The sequence below is a fragment of the Dictyostelium purpureum genome (assembly GCF_000190715.1).
Source record: "Dictyostelium purpureum unplaced genomic scaffold DICPUscaffold_552, whole genome shotgun sequence".
Classification (NCBI taxonomy): Eukaryota; Evosea; class Eumycetozoa; order Dictyosteliales; family Dictyosteliaceae; genus Dictyostelium; species Dictyostelium purpureum.
The window spans coordinates 342-15066 of NW_003519886.1; the positions used below are offsets into that span (position 1 = coordinate 342).

A 14725-nucleotide genomic window follows, 5' to 3' on the forward strand; every position below is an offset into this window, starting at 1 on the left:
TTTGATACACCCCCACATAATATTTATGTTTAAAAATTATAAAAAAAAAAAAAAAATTAAAATTAATGTCTCATCATTCAAAACATTTATTATCTGTTAATTTTAATTTGATTTTATTTATTTAAATATATATTTAATAAATACACACACTATAACTATCAATCCCCCATTTTTAACACCCACCCATTATCAAATAAAAAATAATATCAAAAATATCACACACAAAACCCACAAAACAAAATTGAAACAGATAAAAAAACAAACAAATAAAACATACACTCACCATTTACAGTCTACATTTTAAATTTTATTTTATAGTTAATAAAACACCCTATAATATTTTTTGTCGTTGTGATTTTTTTTTTTTCTTTTTCTTTGATATTTACCGAAATAAATTGAACAATTTAAAATTGTTTTTATATATATAATAAATTTATTTTATATTTTAAATAGAGTTTTAAAATTATAAAAGATATTTCCATAGAGTTGATTAAATAGTTATTAATATATTGACAGTTTTCAATAAAATCATAGCTTTAAAAATGAAAAGGTTTTTCTGTTTAAGAGATAAAATAGTTTATAGTTAAAAGTATAATTTAAAAATAAAAAAAATAAATTAATCAATTTAAAAAAAAAAAAAAAAAAGTATCTAAAAAAAAAAAAATTTTATTTTATTTTTTTTTCGTTTTTTAAATTTTTAATTTTTCATTTATACTAATAATTAATAATATTACTTACATAAATATACATTGTACAATGACTATAGCAGATTCAATAAGAAATATTTTAAAATATAAAAATAATATAGAGAATAATAACAATAATAATATAGATAAAAGTATTGATTATGAAAAAGAAATATATGATTTAAAAAAACAATTTTCTTGTTCACATAAAATATATACAGAAAATGAAACATCATCCTCAATAATACCACCAAATGAAGGGGATGATGATAATAAAAATTTAACAGAGACAGCAGAAGAACAACCAAAAAAAACATCAAAATATTTAGGTGCATTTATCCATAAACCATCCAACAAACTTTGCAGAGAAAATGTGGAAAAAGTTTTAAAAGAAGGTATGTAGTGATGTAAAAAAAAAAATAAAAAACCAAACCACTGTGTGTGTGTGGTTATATTAATATTCTATTTTTAAATTACTATCTAGATCCTATTTTACATTATATAATAAAAGAAATGATGTCATTAGGATGTTTACCACCAATTATTAAATGTGAACCATGTGATAATAGTGAATCATATGGTAGTTATTCCCCATATAAAGGTATTTTAATTTGTGACAATATTCAAACTTTCCCATTAAATATTAGAAACTCTGTAGTTCACGAGTATATTCATGCATACGATATTTGTAAAAATAAATTTGAACCAACAAATTGCGAACATATAGCTTGCACCGAGGTAATTATTAATCATTATATAAAAAAAAAAATAAATGAGAAAAAATCTAACCCCAAAAAAAAATTAAAAATTAAAAATAAAAATCTCAAGATTAGGGCAGCTAATTTAAGCGGTGATTGTAAATGGCAAATGGAAGCACTCAAAAAAAATTATGGTGTCACTGGTCATCAAATAGAATGTGTAAAAAGAAGAGCCATAGGTTCACTAAAATTAAATCCATTATGTAAAGGGGTTGCTGAAGAAATGGTTAATAAAGTTTGGAGCAAATGTAGCGAGGATTTTTATCCATTCTCTTCAATCCCAAGAGATTAGGTCCTTACGTGCGATACGATTTCATATCAAAATAAAACCACAAATTTTTTAAAAAAAAATATTTCAAGAAAAAAAAAAAAAAAAAAAAAAAAAGAAAAAAAGATTTTTTTATTTTATTTTATCAACGCCACAACAATAATAATTTTTTATTTTTTTTAATTTTTTATTTTAATTTTTTTTTTTATTTTTTTTCTTTAATTTTTAAATAAAACAAAACTAAGTTTTTCTTTTTGATATAATATCAACAAATACAACCCCCACATAAATAAACACAAAAAAAAAAAAAAAAGATCAATCACCACACACAAAATATAATTTTAGAATTTAAAAAAATAATTTTTTTATTCTTTTTTTTTTTTTTTTTTTTTAATTATTATTATAATAAAATTTTTCATGATTAATTAATTTTAATAAAACAATTTTAAAATAAAAAAAAAAACCATACTTTTTTTTCTATTTTATTTTTTATTACACATTTAATCAAAACACACACCTCACACCAATTAATTAATTAATTAAACAATTAAATATAAATAAAAACAAAAAAAAAAAACAATTAAAAGGATAAAAAGAATATTATAATAATTCAAGATGGATAATGAATTGAAAGATTTAGAGTTAGATGACAGTAATGATAGTGATCAAGTTCAAGATGAATATGATTATAATAAAAGCGATACAGTCGATTTTAGATCCAAACAAATTCCTCAGCAATCTGCATTACCACCCTTAAATTCAAAAAATGAAAGAAACACATTTAGAGAATCAATGACTGTATCAAAACAAAATATTGGCTCATATGTTATGGGTGACCTATTAGGGAAAGGTGGCTTTGGTGATGTATTTAAAGGTAATTATTTTAATATTCTTTTTATTCATAGTTTTATTATCCTTTTTATATTTATTTTTTATTAATTTTTCTTTATTTTATTTAGGTTTAAATACATTAACTGGTGATTGGGTTGCAATTAAAAGATTTTCAAAATCAAAAATATTAAAGGATCAACATTCTTCTGTTTCAGTAAGTAGCATTTTATATTATATTTTGGCAAAGTTAATAAAACTAATATTAATAATTATTTTTATTATTTTAGACCGAATTTGAATTATTACAAAGATTAAATCATGAATGTGTAGTTAGAATTTTAGGTAAAGAGGAAGATGAAAAATATATTTATATCTTTTTGGAATATATGGAAAATGGATCATTATCAACTATTTTAAATAATTTTGGTACATTTCCAGAAACTTTAGTTTGTACATATATGGAGAATGTTTTAAGAGGTTTGGTTTATTTACACAGCGAAGGTAAAAATTATTATTATTTTAAAAAATGACATTTCAAAACTAACATTTTTTTATAATCCACAATTTATAGGTGTAATTCATAGAGATATTAAAAGTGGTAACATTTTAATAAATAAAAATCAAGCAAAGCTTTCAGATTTTGGTGTTTCTGCGGAATTAAAAGAATCTGATAAAAGATACTCTGTAGTGGGTACACCATATTGGAGTAAGTTTTTTTTTAAAATTAATGATTTACAATTAAAACAAATATTAATTTTTTTAAAAATTATTTTATTACAGTGGCACCAGAGGTTATTGAAATTTCAGGACATTGTCAAGTTTCAGATATTTGGAGTGTAGGTTGTACAATTATAGAGTTAATTACAAGTTATCCACCATATTTTGATTTAAATCCAATGTCTGCAATGTTTAGAATTGTTCAAGATGACCACCCACCACTCCCAAAGAACATATCGAAAGAGTTGAGGGATTTTTTAGGTAGATGTTTTGTTAAATCTGTAGAAGAAAGAGCAACAGCAAAGGAATTATTAAGTCATGAGTGGATTACAAAAAATAGAACCAATATAATAAACCATCAAAGAAATACATCAAAATCAGGCAGTGGTAATTTTATAATACCAAATATAACCATAATGAATGAATCAGGAAATGGTTCACCAAATAGCAATAACGATAGTGATAGTGAAAATACAAATAGTTTAGGTATATCAAATCAAAGTTCAAGATCATCATCATTTATTGGTAATGACGACGAAAGTGACTCAAAATCACAAACCATTGTAGCATTTAAATCAAGTTCATCAACACCAACAAACAGCGGTACTAGTGGTGTAAGTGAAATTGAATACAATAAGCAACAAATGGAATTGAAATTATTAAAATTCAGGGTAGCAGAATTAGAAAAAGAACTAAACGATGGATCAGAAAAACTAAAAGAGTCAGAAACGAAATATAAAGAAATTTTATTAAGCTCAATGCATTATATTTATATTGTAGACAGTACAATGAACTTATCAGGCAACCAAATCAAACCAAATATATCCAATGAAATAAATCATCTATGTAAAATAATGAGGGAACAAATCGAAACAGAATATTATAGTGCCTATCCAGACCGTGACTTGGTACCAAGGTTTATTCAGCGTAGGTTCACAAGAGATTCATTTGAACTAATGAACAATATCCCCAAAAAAGCATTAGAGGCTCAAAAAAGAAGAGAAAAAGAACAAGAAAAATTAGAAAAGAAAAAACAAAAAGAAAAAGAAAAGCAAAAAGACAAAAAGAAACTTTCTGATGAAAATAATTCAAATACAACAAATCAAAACTCTGCGTTTTACGCTTCACCAATAACGCCACTGTCTCCAAACTCTTCCAAACCAAATTTTATTAAAAGAACAATTTCAAAAAATTTTAATGATTAAAAAAATCATATTTATTTATTTTATAGATAATTTTCTATTGTAATAATAAACAAAACAAATAATAATAATACTATCTTATTTTAAAAAATAGTATTATTTAAATCAAATCAAAGAACTTTTTTTTTATATGTTAATTAATTCTTATTTATTATTTTTATTTTTATTTTTATTTTTATTTTTTGATTAATTGTTTCTGTATTTAAATCCATTTCTTTTTCTTTGTATTGGTATTATTATTTAAATAACTATTGGCTAATTCATCAAAATTATCGGTATTCTTTCTCTTTTTATTATTGTTATTATTGTTGCTTGATTGTTGTTTTGAATCTTTAATTAATTTTTCTTTTTGTTGTTGGGTTAATTTTTTCTCGCCACTTGATTTTTCTTTAAGCTCTTTCATTAATTGTTTCTTTTGTTTAAGTAATTCTTTTTGTTTTTGTAATTGCTCGACATCGACACCTTCAGATTCTAATTTTTGTCTTTGTTGTCTCTTCTTTTCTCTTTGTCTTTGACCTCTACTTAATTTCTTGTCTTGATCTAAATCTTCACCGTTTTCTTTGGCTTGTTTCTTTAATATTGATCTTTCAATCTTTTGATCTTCTCTCTTTTTACTTAGTCTTTCTTGGTATTGCTTTTGTTTTTTAACAGCACGAGCATCTTCTACAGCAAATTGGACGAATAAACGTTGATCTTTTGATTTTGGATTGTTTGGATGGAAAAATATTTTGTTGTTGTTGTTTGCTTTGTGAAGAATTTCAAGAGCGGCTTGATGGTTTGGAAGCTCGATGAATGCATAACCTTTTGATTTTGGAATACCTTGGGATGTAATTCTTTCGCTATCAACTGCAACTTTGGCAAATGCAACTCTTTCTTTGAGACCAGCTTGTTTTAATATTTTAGAACATGAGTTTTTAAGGATGGCATCGGTGACGTGAAGTGGAAGGTTTCTTATACATAAACGGGTTGGCGAAACGTAATAATTTGGATTTACTTTTAATTTAGTTTGATTTTCTTTATCGGCAGATGATCTTAATTCCCAATCTTTTTCATTTAATTCTTTACCTTCAGCTGAACCTTGAAGAATTTTACCAATAAGTAACAAGTGTCTATTCTTTCTATCAACGTTTTCAACTTTCTTTTCTTTGAATGCATGAGCTTGTTTATGGTCAACGGCATAATCAACAATTAAATATCTACCATCCATTAATAAACCACCTTGAAGTAATGATGCTACTGAAAGTGTATTCTTTTTCTTATCTTTTTTATCTTTTTTATTATTTTTTTGAATTTTATCTTCTAATGATGGATCATAAAGTGGTACACTTGAACATGCTTCCATAGCTCTTTTAGCTGAATCCTTGTCATGATATTTAACAAATGCTTTACCTGTTGCTTTACCACTATCTCTATCTTTAACTAATCTACAAAATTCTAATTTACCAAATTGTTCAAATTTAGCACCTAAATCCTCTTCTTTTGTATCGAATGCTAAATTTCTAATAAATAAAGTTTTTAATTCGTCAACTTCTTTTTCTATAATATATACATTGAGAATAGAAAAAAAAAAAAAAGTATTAATATGTGTTAAAATTATTTTTAAATTAATAGGGCTAAGAAAATTCCCTTAAATCCATGCTTAGATATAATATTATAAACATACTATTTCTTGCGTGATCAATTTCCATTTTCTTTTTAACATCATTATCTTCTTCTTTCTCTGCTTTTTCATCATCTTCATCCATTTCTTCATCATCTTCGTCCATTTCTTCGTCATCTTCATCATCTTCATCATCTTCACCATCTTCACCATCTTCATCACCTTCATCATCCTCACTATCTTCATCATCCTCACTATCTTTATCATCCTCGCTATCTTCCTTAGTTTCCTTTTGGTCTTCTACTTTTTCCTCCTCATCTTCACTATCTTCAATTTTAACATCTTGTTTATTATCCTTTTGAACTTCATAATCATTTTGTTTTAATGTCCAATCGATTGCGATTTGTCTATTATTAATTTTTTGACCATTACATTCAGCAACAACTTTAGCACTGACTTCTTTTGATGAAAAGGTTAAAAATGCAAAACCTTTGGTAGTATTTGAATTTGGTTTGGTTGGTACTTTAACTAAAACTAATTCACCATAACTTGAAAATTTATCAATTAAATTTTGGATGGTGGTCTAAAAAAATTTTTAAAAATTATTAATATTAAAAAACTATAATATAAATATTTAAATAAATCAATACATACATTAAAACTTAAATTTCTAATAATAATTTCATTTGATTTGAAATCATCATTTTCAATTGAGAATGAAACTTTTTTACCATTATATTCTTTTTGTTTTGATAATTTATTTTCAAGAGTTTTTAAATCGTGTTGAGTATTTACGACAATTCTAACAGCATTATTTGAAAATGGAATTGAATAAATATTTTTAATAAGACCCTTCTTTAAACTGAGGAAATTTTGAACAGTGTTTTTATCGGTAACAAAATTATTTACAACAATAGCTAATTCATTTTTAATATTAAATTGTTTTTTATTATTTTTTTCTTTATTTTCTTCTTCTTGTTGTTGATCTTTTTGTGGTTGTTCTTTTTTTAATCTTTCTTTTGCAACTGAAACTTGAATAACTTTATTCTTAAACTGCTTATTATTTTTTTCTTTAATTGCTATCTCTGCATGTTCTGAAAGTGCATAGTAAACATAACCTATTCCACTACATATTTGTTCGCCCTTCTCGTTCTTTTTGGTAACAATAAAACATCTTTTAATTGGGCCGATATCACTGAAAAAGTTTTCAACCTCTTCATTGGTTGTATCTGTTGGTAAACCTTTGATAAAAAGTTGTTTTTGTTGATTCATTTATTGGTTTTAAATATATATTTTAAATAGATACAATATATAAATTTTAGAAATAAACACACAACTTAAATAAAAACGAAAGAAAATTTAAAAAAGAGTTTTTTTATTTTTTTTTTAAATTTTTTTCGTTTTTTTTTTTTAAATTTTTTTTTTATTTTATTTTAATTTTATTTTATTTTTTTAATAAATATAAATAAATAAATAAAAAAATAAATATTAAATATAAATGTAAAAAGATGAGATTTAAATTATTATTAAACAAAAATAAAATTAAAAAAATAAAAAAATAAAAAATAAAAAAAAAGGTGTTTTTATAGGGTTGTGTGAATTTTATTTTTATCTAAATTTATTAAAAGAAATCTTCATAGTCATCATCTTTGGCTACTAAAGGATTTGGACCATCATCTTCATCATCGTTGAATTTAATTGGTTTTGATGGTGGTTTGAAGTTACTATTAAATTTAGCAGAGTCATTTTCGCTATCGCTATCTTCATCTTGATTTTTTGTTACAAATGGATTACTATCGTGTTCATCATCACTATCATTAAATTTAACTGGTTTTGGTTGGGTTTTGGGTGTTGATGATTTGGGTGAACTATTTTTTGGCGATACAGTTTTTGGTGATGATTTTGGTGAAATGGTTGTTGGTGGTGATTTTGATAAAATGGGGTTTGATTTTGGTTTTGGTGAAGATGAAATTATTGGTTTTGGACTTGAGGCAACTGGTTTATAGTCATCATCCTCTGAATCATTAAATTTAACTTCGTCATTACCAAATGGATTAAAATCTTCAATTGCTGACTTTTTAGTTCCCATATTTGGTGATACTGAAAGAGCTATTTTTGGGGAGATTGCCATTGGTGAAGATTTTGGGGAGGTTGCTATTGATTTTGGTGATGCTGCTATTGGTTTTGGTGAGGTTGATAAACTTGTATTTGATTTTTGTTGTGTTGGGATTGCTTTAGGTGAAGTTATTGGCTTTGATAATGGTGATTTAGGTTTTGATATGGTGATAGAAACTGGAATATCATCATCTGATTCATCCTTAGCTACATATGGATTATAGTCATCATCAGATGATTCATCATTAAATTTAATTGGTTTATTATTTTTATTGGTAACTGGCTTATAATCATCTTCGTCTGATTCCCCAAACTTAACTTCATCGTTACCAAATGGATTAAAATCTTCAATTGCTGATTTTTTACTTGATTGTTTTGATGCTGGAGAAACTGTTGGTTTTGTTTGTTCAATAGTTACTTTTGGTGGTGATACCATATTGGTAGATTTTTGTTGTTGTGGTTGTTTTGGTGAGGTAATTGTTTTTGGTGGAGATACTATTGGTTGTGGTTGCGGTTTTGTTTGTTTTATTTGGGTTGGTTTAGAAACTACTTTCTTTGGTGATGAATAAAAATCATCCTCTTGTTTTGAAACCCATGGGTTGTTTGATTCATCGTCATCATCAGAATCACCAAATCTATCTTCCTGTGTCTGTTTGCCACCTATATTTATTAAATTTTTAATGATTGAGGATTTTGATGGCTTATCGTTATAAAAATCATCGTCATCATTTCCACCTGCAACGAATTCATCAACACTTGACAAAACCTCTGGCATCTTGGGTAAATTTTGTGGTGGTTGCTTTGGTTGTATTGGTTGTTGTGCTGGTTGTTGTTTATTTACAATAGCATCCTCCTTACTTGAAGATGAGAAAAATCTAGAAAAGAAGCCACCACTTGATTGAACTGGTGGTGATTGGGCTGGTTGTTGGGCTGGTGATGGTGGTGATTGAACTGGTTTTGGTTGTGGTTGTTGTTGGAGCTGTGGTTGTGGTTGATTTGATGGAGGTGATTGTGGGGTTGGTTGTGGATTTTGTTGTGGTGAAGGTGGTTGTGGTTGTTGCTGTTGTTGTTGTTTTTGTTTTCTAATAATAAAATCATTATAATTGGATTCTTTTAACATCAATTCTAATTCTTGTTTTGAAGAGATTAATTCAGCTTCATTTCTTTCTATTTGTTGGTGTAAAGATATTCTTTGCATTTCTAAAAATGGTATATTGAAGAATCTAACAATATTTTGTAAACCAAAAGCATTTAGCATTGATGCCTCAATATGGGAAATCTTTTCTCTTTTATTTAATAATAAGTTGATATCGGCCCAACTAACTACATTCTTTATGTCATCACCAATACCAATTGGGTTTTTATCCCTAAAATTTGAAATTACTAAAATATATTTATCTAGTGGTACCTTATCCATTTCTTTTTCGATGTATTTGTAGGTCCATTTCTTTGATGGGTCCATCATAAAGATAACTGCATTTACATTTTTATAAACATTTAAAGCTCTTGAATCCAAACCACCAAACTTAAAACTACCGCCAGTGTTCTTTAAAGCTTGAGAATTTATTGTTGAAGTAATTTTTTTTTCAATATCAAAAGTTTCAACATCATCATAAAATGATTCATCAACATCGCCAAACTCACTTTCTGCTGTTTTTACTGCTGATTCTGTTGTTGTTGCTGCTATTGCACTTGATTTTTGGGCTGTCATTTTTAATTTTGAACCACTTGCATTATTTGTTGGATTAGATATATTGGTGTTACTTGCAATATCTACAATATCCCAAATTTCGACATCTACAATATCATCTGTATCTAATAATAACAATAATAATAATAAAACCATATTAATATTAATCTACAATAATAGTATCATATTAATTAGATATTTACTTTTATAATCCCAGTTTATATGGGATATTTGGATTTCAGGTGTTGGTTTATATTGATCTGAAAATGGTAAGCCTTGTAATCTATTAAATAACGATGATTTACCTGTATTTCTTTCACCTCTAATAACAAATTTTACTATATTGTAAAGTAAAAAGAATTAGTGAATTTATGTTATAGAAACATTACAATTGTATGTTATATAACATACATGAGTATTTTATTGATTTATTATTTAACTTCATTTTAACATCACCATTCATTGTTCTGACTTCTGTGGGTGAAAGGATCCTTCCATTCTCGTTACCCATGTTTCGTGTTATATATACACCAAGCTATTTAAAATAACTTTAAAATATTTACACAAATAAACAAAGATATAAAATATATATTAAATAAATTTATACTATATTATAAAACATTAATAATAATAAAATAAAAAAGAAAAGTTAAAAAAAATTTCGTTGTGATTATAATTTTGATTTTTTTTTATGTAAATGAAAAAAAAAAATAAAAAAATAAAAAAAATTAAAAAAATTAAAAAAAAAAAAAAAAAAAAAAAATATGTTATAAATAAATTAACATAAAAAATATTTATTTTAGGAAAATAGTTATTTACTTGCTTATTTTATTTTACAACCCAATTTAGTAGAAAATGGTACATTTAAGATTTTCTATTTTAAATAATTTATTTCTATTTTTGATTTGGTTTACTTTTTTTTCAAATAAACAATTATTTTAATTTTTTGGGATTATTAAAAAAGTATAATTGTTTATCATCGCCACCTGCAATTAAATATTGACTGTCTTTTGACCAAACCATTGAATTTATTTTATTGATACCAATAAGTTCTATAGAGTCGATAACAGATCCATTTGAAAACTCCATAAAGCAAAGATATTTTTGATTTGCAGCTGCAATAACTTGATCATCTGGACTAACTGAAATCATATCAATAACACCAAAATTTGAAGTAACTGAATATAAAAGCTCTGGATCAACATCTAAACTATACTTGACATTTAATGAATATAATTTGATTGATTGGTCCTTTGATGAAGTAACAATTTTTAAACCATCTGAATTAAATGATACTGAATGAATACTCATCTAAAAAAAAAAAATATTAATACCAAATAATAAAAACAATAACATTATTAATAATAATTTACCTTAAATCCTGATAATGACATGACTCTTTTACATTGATCAATTTGACCATCTTTTTTCTTTAATGCTTCAAATACCTTTACCTCTGAGCTGAAAGTGGCTAAAGAAAAGAATCTACCATCAGGTGACATGGATGCCATGTATGCTTTAATTTGTGATGTGTTTATAGTTTGAACCAATTGACCTTTTAATGACCAAATTTTAACAACAGTATCCTCGCCACATGTTAAGATATATGGTGATTTATCACTTGAACAAATTGATTTAATCTCTGATTTTTGTTCCAATGGTACTGACCACAATTGTTCGTATGATTTACCTTGTGAATTTTTCTAAAATAAATAATTAGTATATTTAAATTATTAAAAATAAAAATAAAAATATGGTAATATTACTTGATCCAAAACATTAAATGCTATTAACTTTTTAGATTCATTTAAAACTGCATATAAAACCAACTGTGATCCATTTGAACCCCAGGAAATACAAGTTGCATTGTCGAATGGAAGTTGTAAACTGAATGATTGTGGTGGAGTCTTATTGCTACCGATCATTGTTTCATAAATAAACATTTTAACACTTCTTTCTGATCCACACAATGACAAATACTTGCCATCTGGGCTGAGCTTTAATGAGTTGACAACATCACCAGCTCTTAAAGATTTAAAAAATAACTTGTGTTGTTGTATTGTTGGTTTGCTATTTGCCTCTGCATTGCCATCGGTAGTAGCCTTCTTTTTTTCTCTTTCCTCTTTAATCTCCTCTTTTATTTTATTTTTACTTTTTTTTATTTCTGTTTTACCTGTATTACTATCTTTACTATTTGTAATATTTTTAGTTGATGATGAAGATGATTTATTTGATTTGTTTGGTTTCTTAAATAATTTGGATATAAGTAATAAGGTTACTACAAATACAAATATTGAAACCCCTATATAAGTTTCATTTCCCTTTATTTCCAACATTGTTTTTTTATTTGTATTTTTAATTAAAAAAAAAATAAAAATATTAATAATTTACAAAAAATAAAAAAAAAATTTTAATTTTTTTTTTTTTTTTTTTTTTAAAATTTTAATTGTAATCAAAAAAAAACAAAACAAAAATGGCAAGCAATTCAACTCAAAGAATTATTGGTGTATGTGGGTTAAATGCATCGGGAAAGAGCACAGTTTGCAACTATTATAGCAATAAAGGATTTTCTGTTATCTCATTATCCGATATAATCAGACAAACACTAAAAGAAAGAAATATACCAGAAACTAGAGACAACCTTATTAATCTTGGTAATGAATTAAGAAATAGTATGTACCTCAGTTTTATTTTTATTTTTTTAAATAAACCTTATGTTTACTAATACTAATTATAATTATTTTAGATAGTGGAGCGGGTGTATTGGCTAATTTAACAATTGAAAAATTAGATAAAAACTCAAATTATGTAATTGACTCTATTAGGCATCCAGATGAAGTTAATAGTTTTAGAAATAAATTCAATAGTGATAAAAAAAGATTCCATTTGATTGGGGTTGAAAGTTCACCAGAGACCAGATTCCAAAGAATTCAAAATAGAAATAGAATTGGTGATAATCAAACATTGGAACAATTTATGTTGATAGAAAAAAAAGAAATGAATAACCCTGATCCAAAAGGTCAACAAGTTGGAAAGGTTTTGGAAATGTGTGACTTTAGATTAAATAATGACTCTGACCAAACTTTAGAAAATTTAATAAAAGAAATTGATATTTTGGAATCAAAAATAAATAAATAATTTAATAAAATAAGAGTAAAGTCAAAGGAGGTTATTATTTTTTTTTAAAATTTTTTTTTATTATAAAACTTTATACAGGCATTTTTTTTTAAGGTTTTTGTTTTTTGTTGTTTTTTTTTTTTGTTGTTTTTTTTTCTAATCGTTTAGGGTCTTTTAAAATTATTATTATATGAATTTCAATTTAAAAATATATTGGTTATTGTTATGATTTTGTTACATTTGTGTTAAAAAAACTGTTTTTTTTTTTTTGATTTTTTTTAAAAAAATTATTTGTATTTTAAATTATTTTTAAATTTTTACATTCCTTGTTCTTGGTTTTCATTTGATTCATCATCATGTTTGTCCATGGTGTTGATATCTGAAGTCCATAAAGTAAGATTATCTCTTAATAATTGCATAATGAGGGTTGAATCTATTGGGGAAGCAAAATGAGGGGAAAGAAAAAAAAATTTTTAAAAAATAATTGAGGTGGTTAATAAAATTTCTTTTTTTTTTACAAAATATCATTAAATATAATAATTACCTTTGTATGAGTCTTCGCTAAGAGTATCTAATTCAGCAATAGCATCATCAAAAGCAGTTTTAGCTAAGTTGCAAGCTCTATCTGGTGAATTTAAGATTTCGTAATAGAAGACAGAGAAGTTAAGAGCAAGACCTAAACGGATTGGGTGGGTTGGTGGTAATTCAGTAACGGCAATATCTGAAGCTTCTTTGTAGGCAATTAATGAATTTTCAGCTGATGATTTACGTTGTGGACCAGTGGCGAATTCAGCGAGGTAACGGTAGTAATCACCTTTCATTTTGTAGTAGAAAACTTTTGATTCACCAGTGGTACTTGATGGAATTAAGTTCTTTTCTAAAACTTCAAGAATATCTTCACAGATTTTTGATAATTCTTTTTCGACAACTTCTTTGTATTCTTTGATTTTTTTGACGTGGCTTTCGTTACCTTTGCTTTCTTCTTTTTGTTCAATTGATGAGATGATTCTCCATGAAGCACGACGAGCACCAATAACATTTTTGTAAGCTACTGATAATAAATTACGTTCTTCAACAGTTAATTCTAAATCTAATTGGGCGACTTTTTTCATTGCATCGACCATTTCTATAATAAAAAATAAAAAATTATTATTAATATTATTATTATTATTTTTTTTTGTTATTTTTATTATTATAGTTATTATTTTAAATTTTAAATTTTAAAAAAAAAAAAAAAAGAATCACACTTTTTTTTTTTTTTCATATTAAAATTTTTTTCTGAATAAATATAACTATTTTTATTATTATAAACTGATTAAAATAAGTTTCTATTTTACCTTCATATCTTTCAGCTTGTTCGGCAAGTTTAGCCATATAAACGTTTTCTTCTCTGTTTGATGATGTAGCCATTTTAATAGGTATTTATAAAAAAGGGTTAAAAAAAACTGTATTGGGTTGAAATTGTTTTAAATTGAGAAAAGAAAAATAAAGATATATTAGTATTTATTTTAATTATTTATTGTTTAGAAAAAAATAAATGTTTTGAATAAATGTATTTTTTTTTTTGTATGTTTTGAAAAGTATTTTTATATGTAAAAAAAAAAATTATGGGGGGGGGGCTTCCATTATAAAATAGATGGGGGGTAAACAATAAAAAAAATTAAAAAAAAAAAAAAAATTTATGATTGAACTAAAAAAAAAAAAATTAAAAAAAAAAATTAAAAAAAAAAAAAAAAAAAAA

At 25.1% G+C, this 14725-nt stretch overlaps 7 protein-coding genes across 7 annotated transcripts; 3 read left to right on the forward strand and 4 right to left on the reverse strand.

Moving 5' to 3' along the window:
* Positions 1-756: 756 nt before the first annotated feature.
* Positions 757-1736, forward strand: DICPUDRAFT_90652 (uncharacterized protein; the record flags this gene model as incomplete). The annotated part of the gene is made up of 4 exons (XM_003294346.1): positions 757-838; positions 908-1081; positions 1171-1424; positions 1515-1736. The coding sequence occupies 4 exons, from the start codon at positions 757-759 to the stop codon at positions 1734-1736; spliced, it is 732 nt and encodes a 243-aa protein (XP_003294394.1).
* Positions 1737-2327: 591 nt separating this feature from the next.
* On the forward strand, positions 2328-4465 carry DICPUDRAFT_90653 (uncharacterized protein; the record flags this gene model as incomplete). The annotated part of the gene is made up of 5 exons (XM_003294347.1): positions 2328-2586; positions 2672-2757; positions 2831-3044; positions 3115-3249; positions 3324-4465. The coding sequence occupies 5 exons, from the start codon at positions 2328-2330 to the stop codon at positions 4463-4465; spliced, it is 1836 nt and encodes a 611-aa protein (XP_003294395.1).
* A 199-nt stretch (positions 4466-4664) lies between these two features.
* DICPUDRAFT_159387 (uncharacterized protein) lies at positions 4665-7334 on the reverse strand (the record flags this gene model as incomplete). Its single annotated transcript, XM_003294349.1, has 3 exons — positions 4665-5998; positions 6126-6645; positions 6717-7334. The coding sequence occupies 3 exons, from the start codon at positions 7332-7334 to the stop codon at positions 4665-4667; spliced, it is 2472 nt and encodes an 823-aa protein (XP_003294397.1).
* Positions 7335-7683: 349 nt separating this feature from the next.
* DICPUDRAFT_159388 (Ras superfamily GTPase) lies at positions 7684-10378 on the reverse strand (the record flags this gene model as incomplete). The annotated part of the gene is made up of 3 exons (XM_003294350.1): positions 7684-9992; positions 10071-10205; positions 10279-10378. 3 exons carry the CDS (start codon positions 10376-10378, stop codon positions 7684-7686), a joined length of 2544 nt encoding a protein of 847 aa, XP_003294398.1.
* Positions 10379-10800: 422 nt separating this feature from the next.
* On the reverse strand, positions 10801-12203 carry DICPUDRAFT_159389 (uncharacterized protein; the record flags this gene model as incomplete). The annotated part of the gene is made up of 4 exons (XM_003294351.1): positions 10801-11178; positions 11241-11570; positions 11634-12001; positions 12041-12203. The coding sequence occupies 4 exons, from the start codon at positions 12201-12203 to the stop codon at positions 10801-10803; spliced, it is 1239 nt and encodes a 412-aa protein (XP_003294399.1).
* Positions 12204-12340: 137 nt separating this feature from the next.
* Positions 12341-13005, forward strand: DICPUDRAFT_84876 (uncharacterized protein; the record flags this gene model as incomplete). The annotated part of the gene is made up of 2 exons (XM_003294348.1): positions 12341-12539; positions 12614-13005. 2 exons carry the CDS (start codon positions 12341-12343, stop codon positions 13003-13005), a joined length of 591 nt encoding a protein of 196 aa, XP_003294396.1.
* A 46-nt stretch (positions 13006-13051) lies between these two features.
* DICPUDRAFT_51485 (uncharacterized protein) lies at positions 13052-14623 on the reverse strand. The gene is made up of 4 exons (XM_003294352.1): positions 14608-14623; positions 14322-14429; positions 13529-14110; positions 13052-13417 (listed from the first exon to the last, which is right to left on the reverse strand). The coding sequence occupies exons 2-4, from the start codon at positions 14392-14394 to the stop codon at positions 13302-13304; spliced, it is 771 nt and encodes a 256-aa protein (XP_003294400.1). The 5' UTR covers positions 14395-14429; positions 14608-14623; the 3' UTR covers positions 13052-13301.
* Positions 14624-14725: the final 102 nt, after the last annotated feature.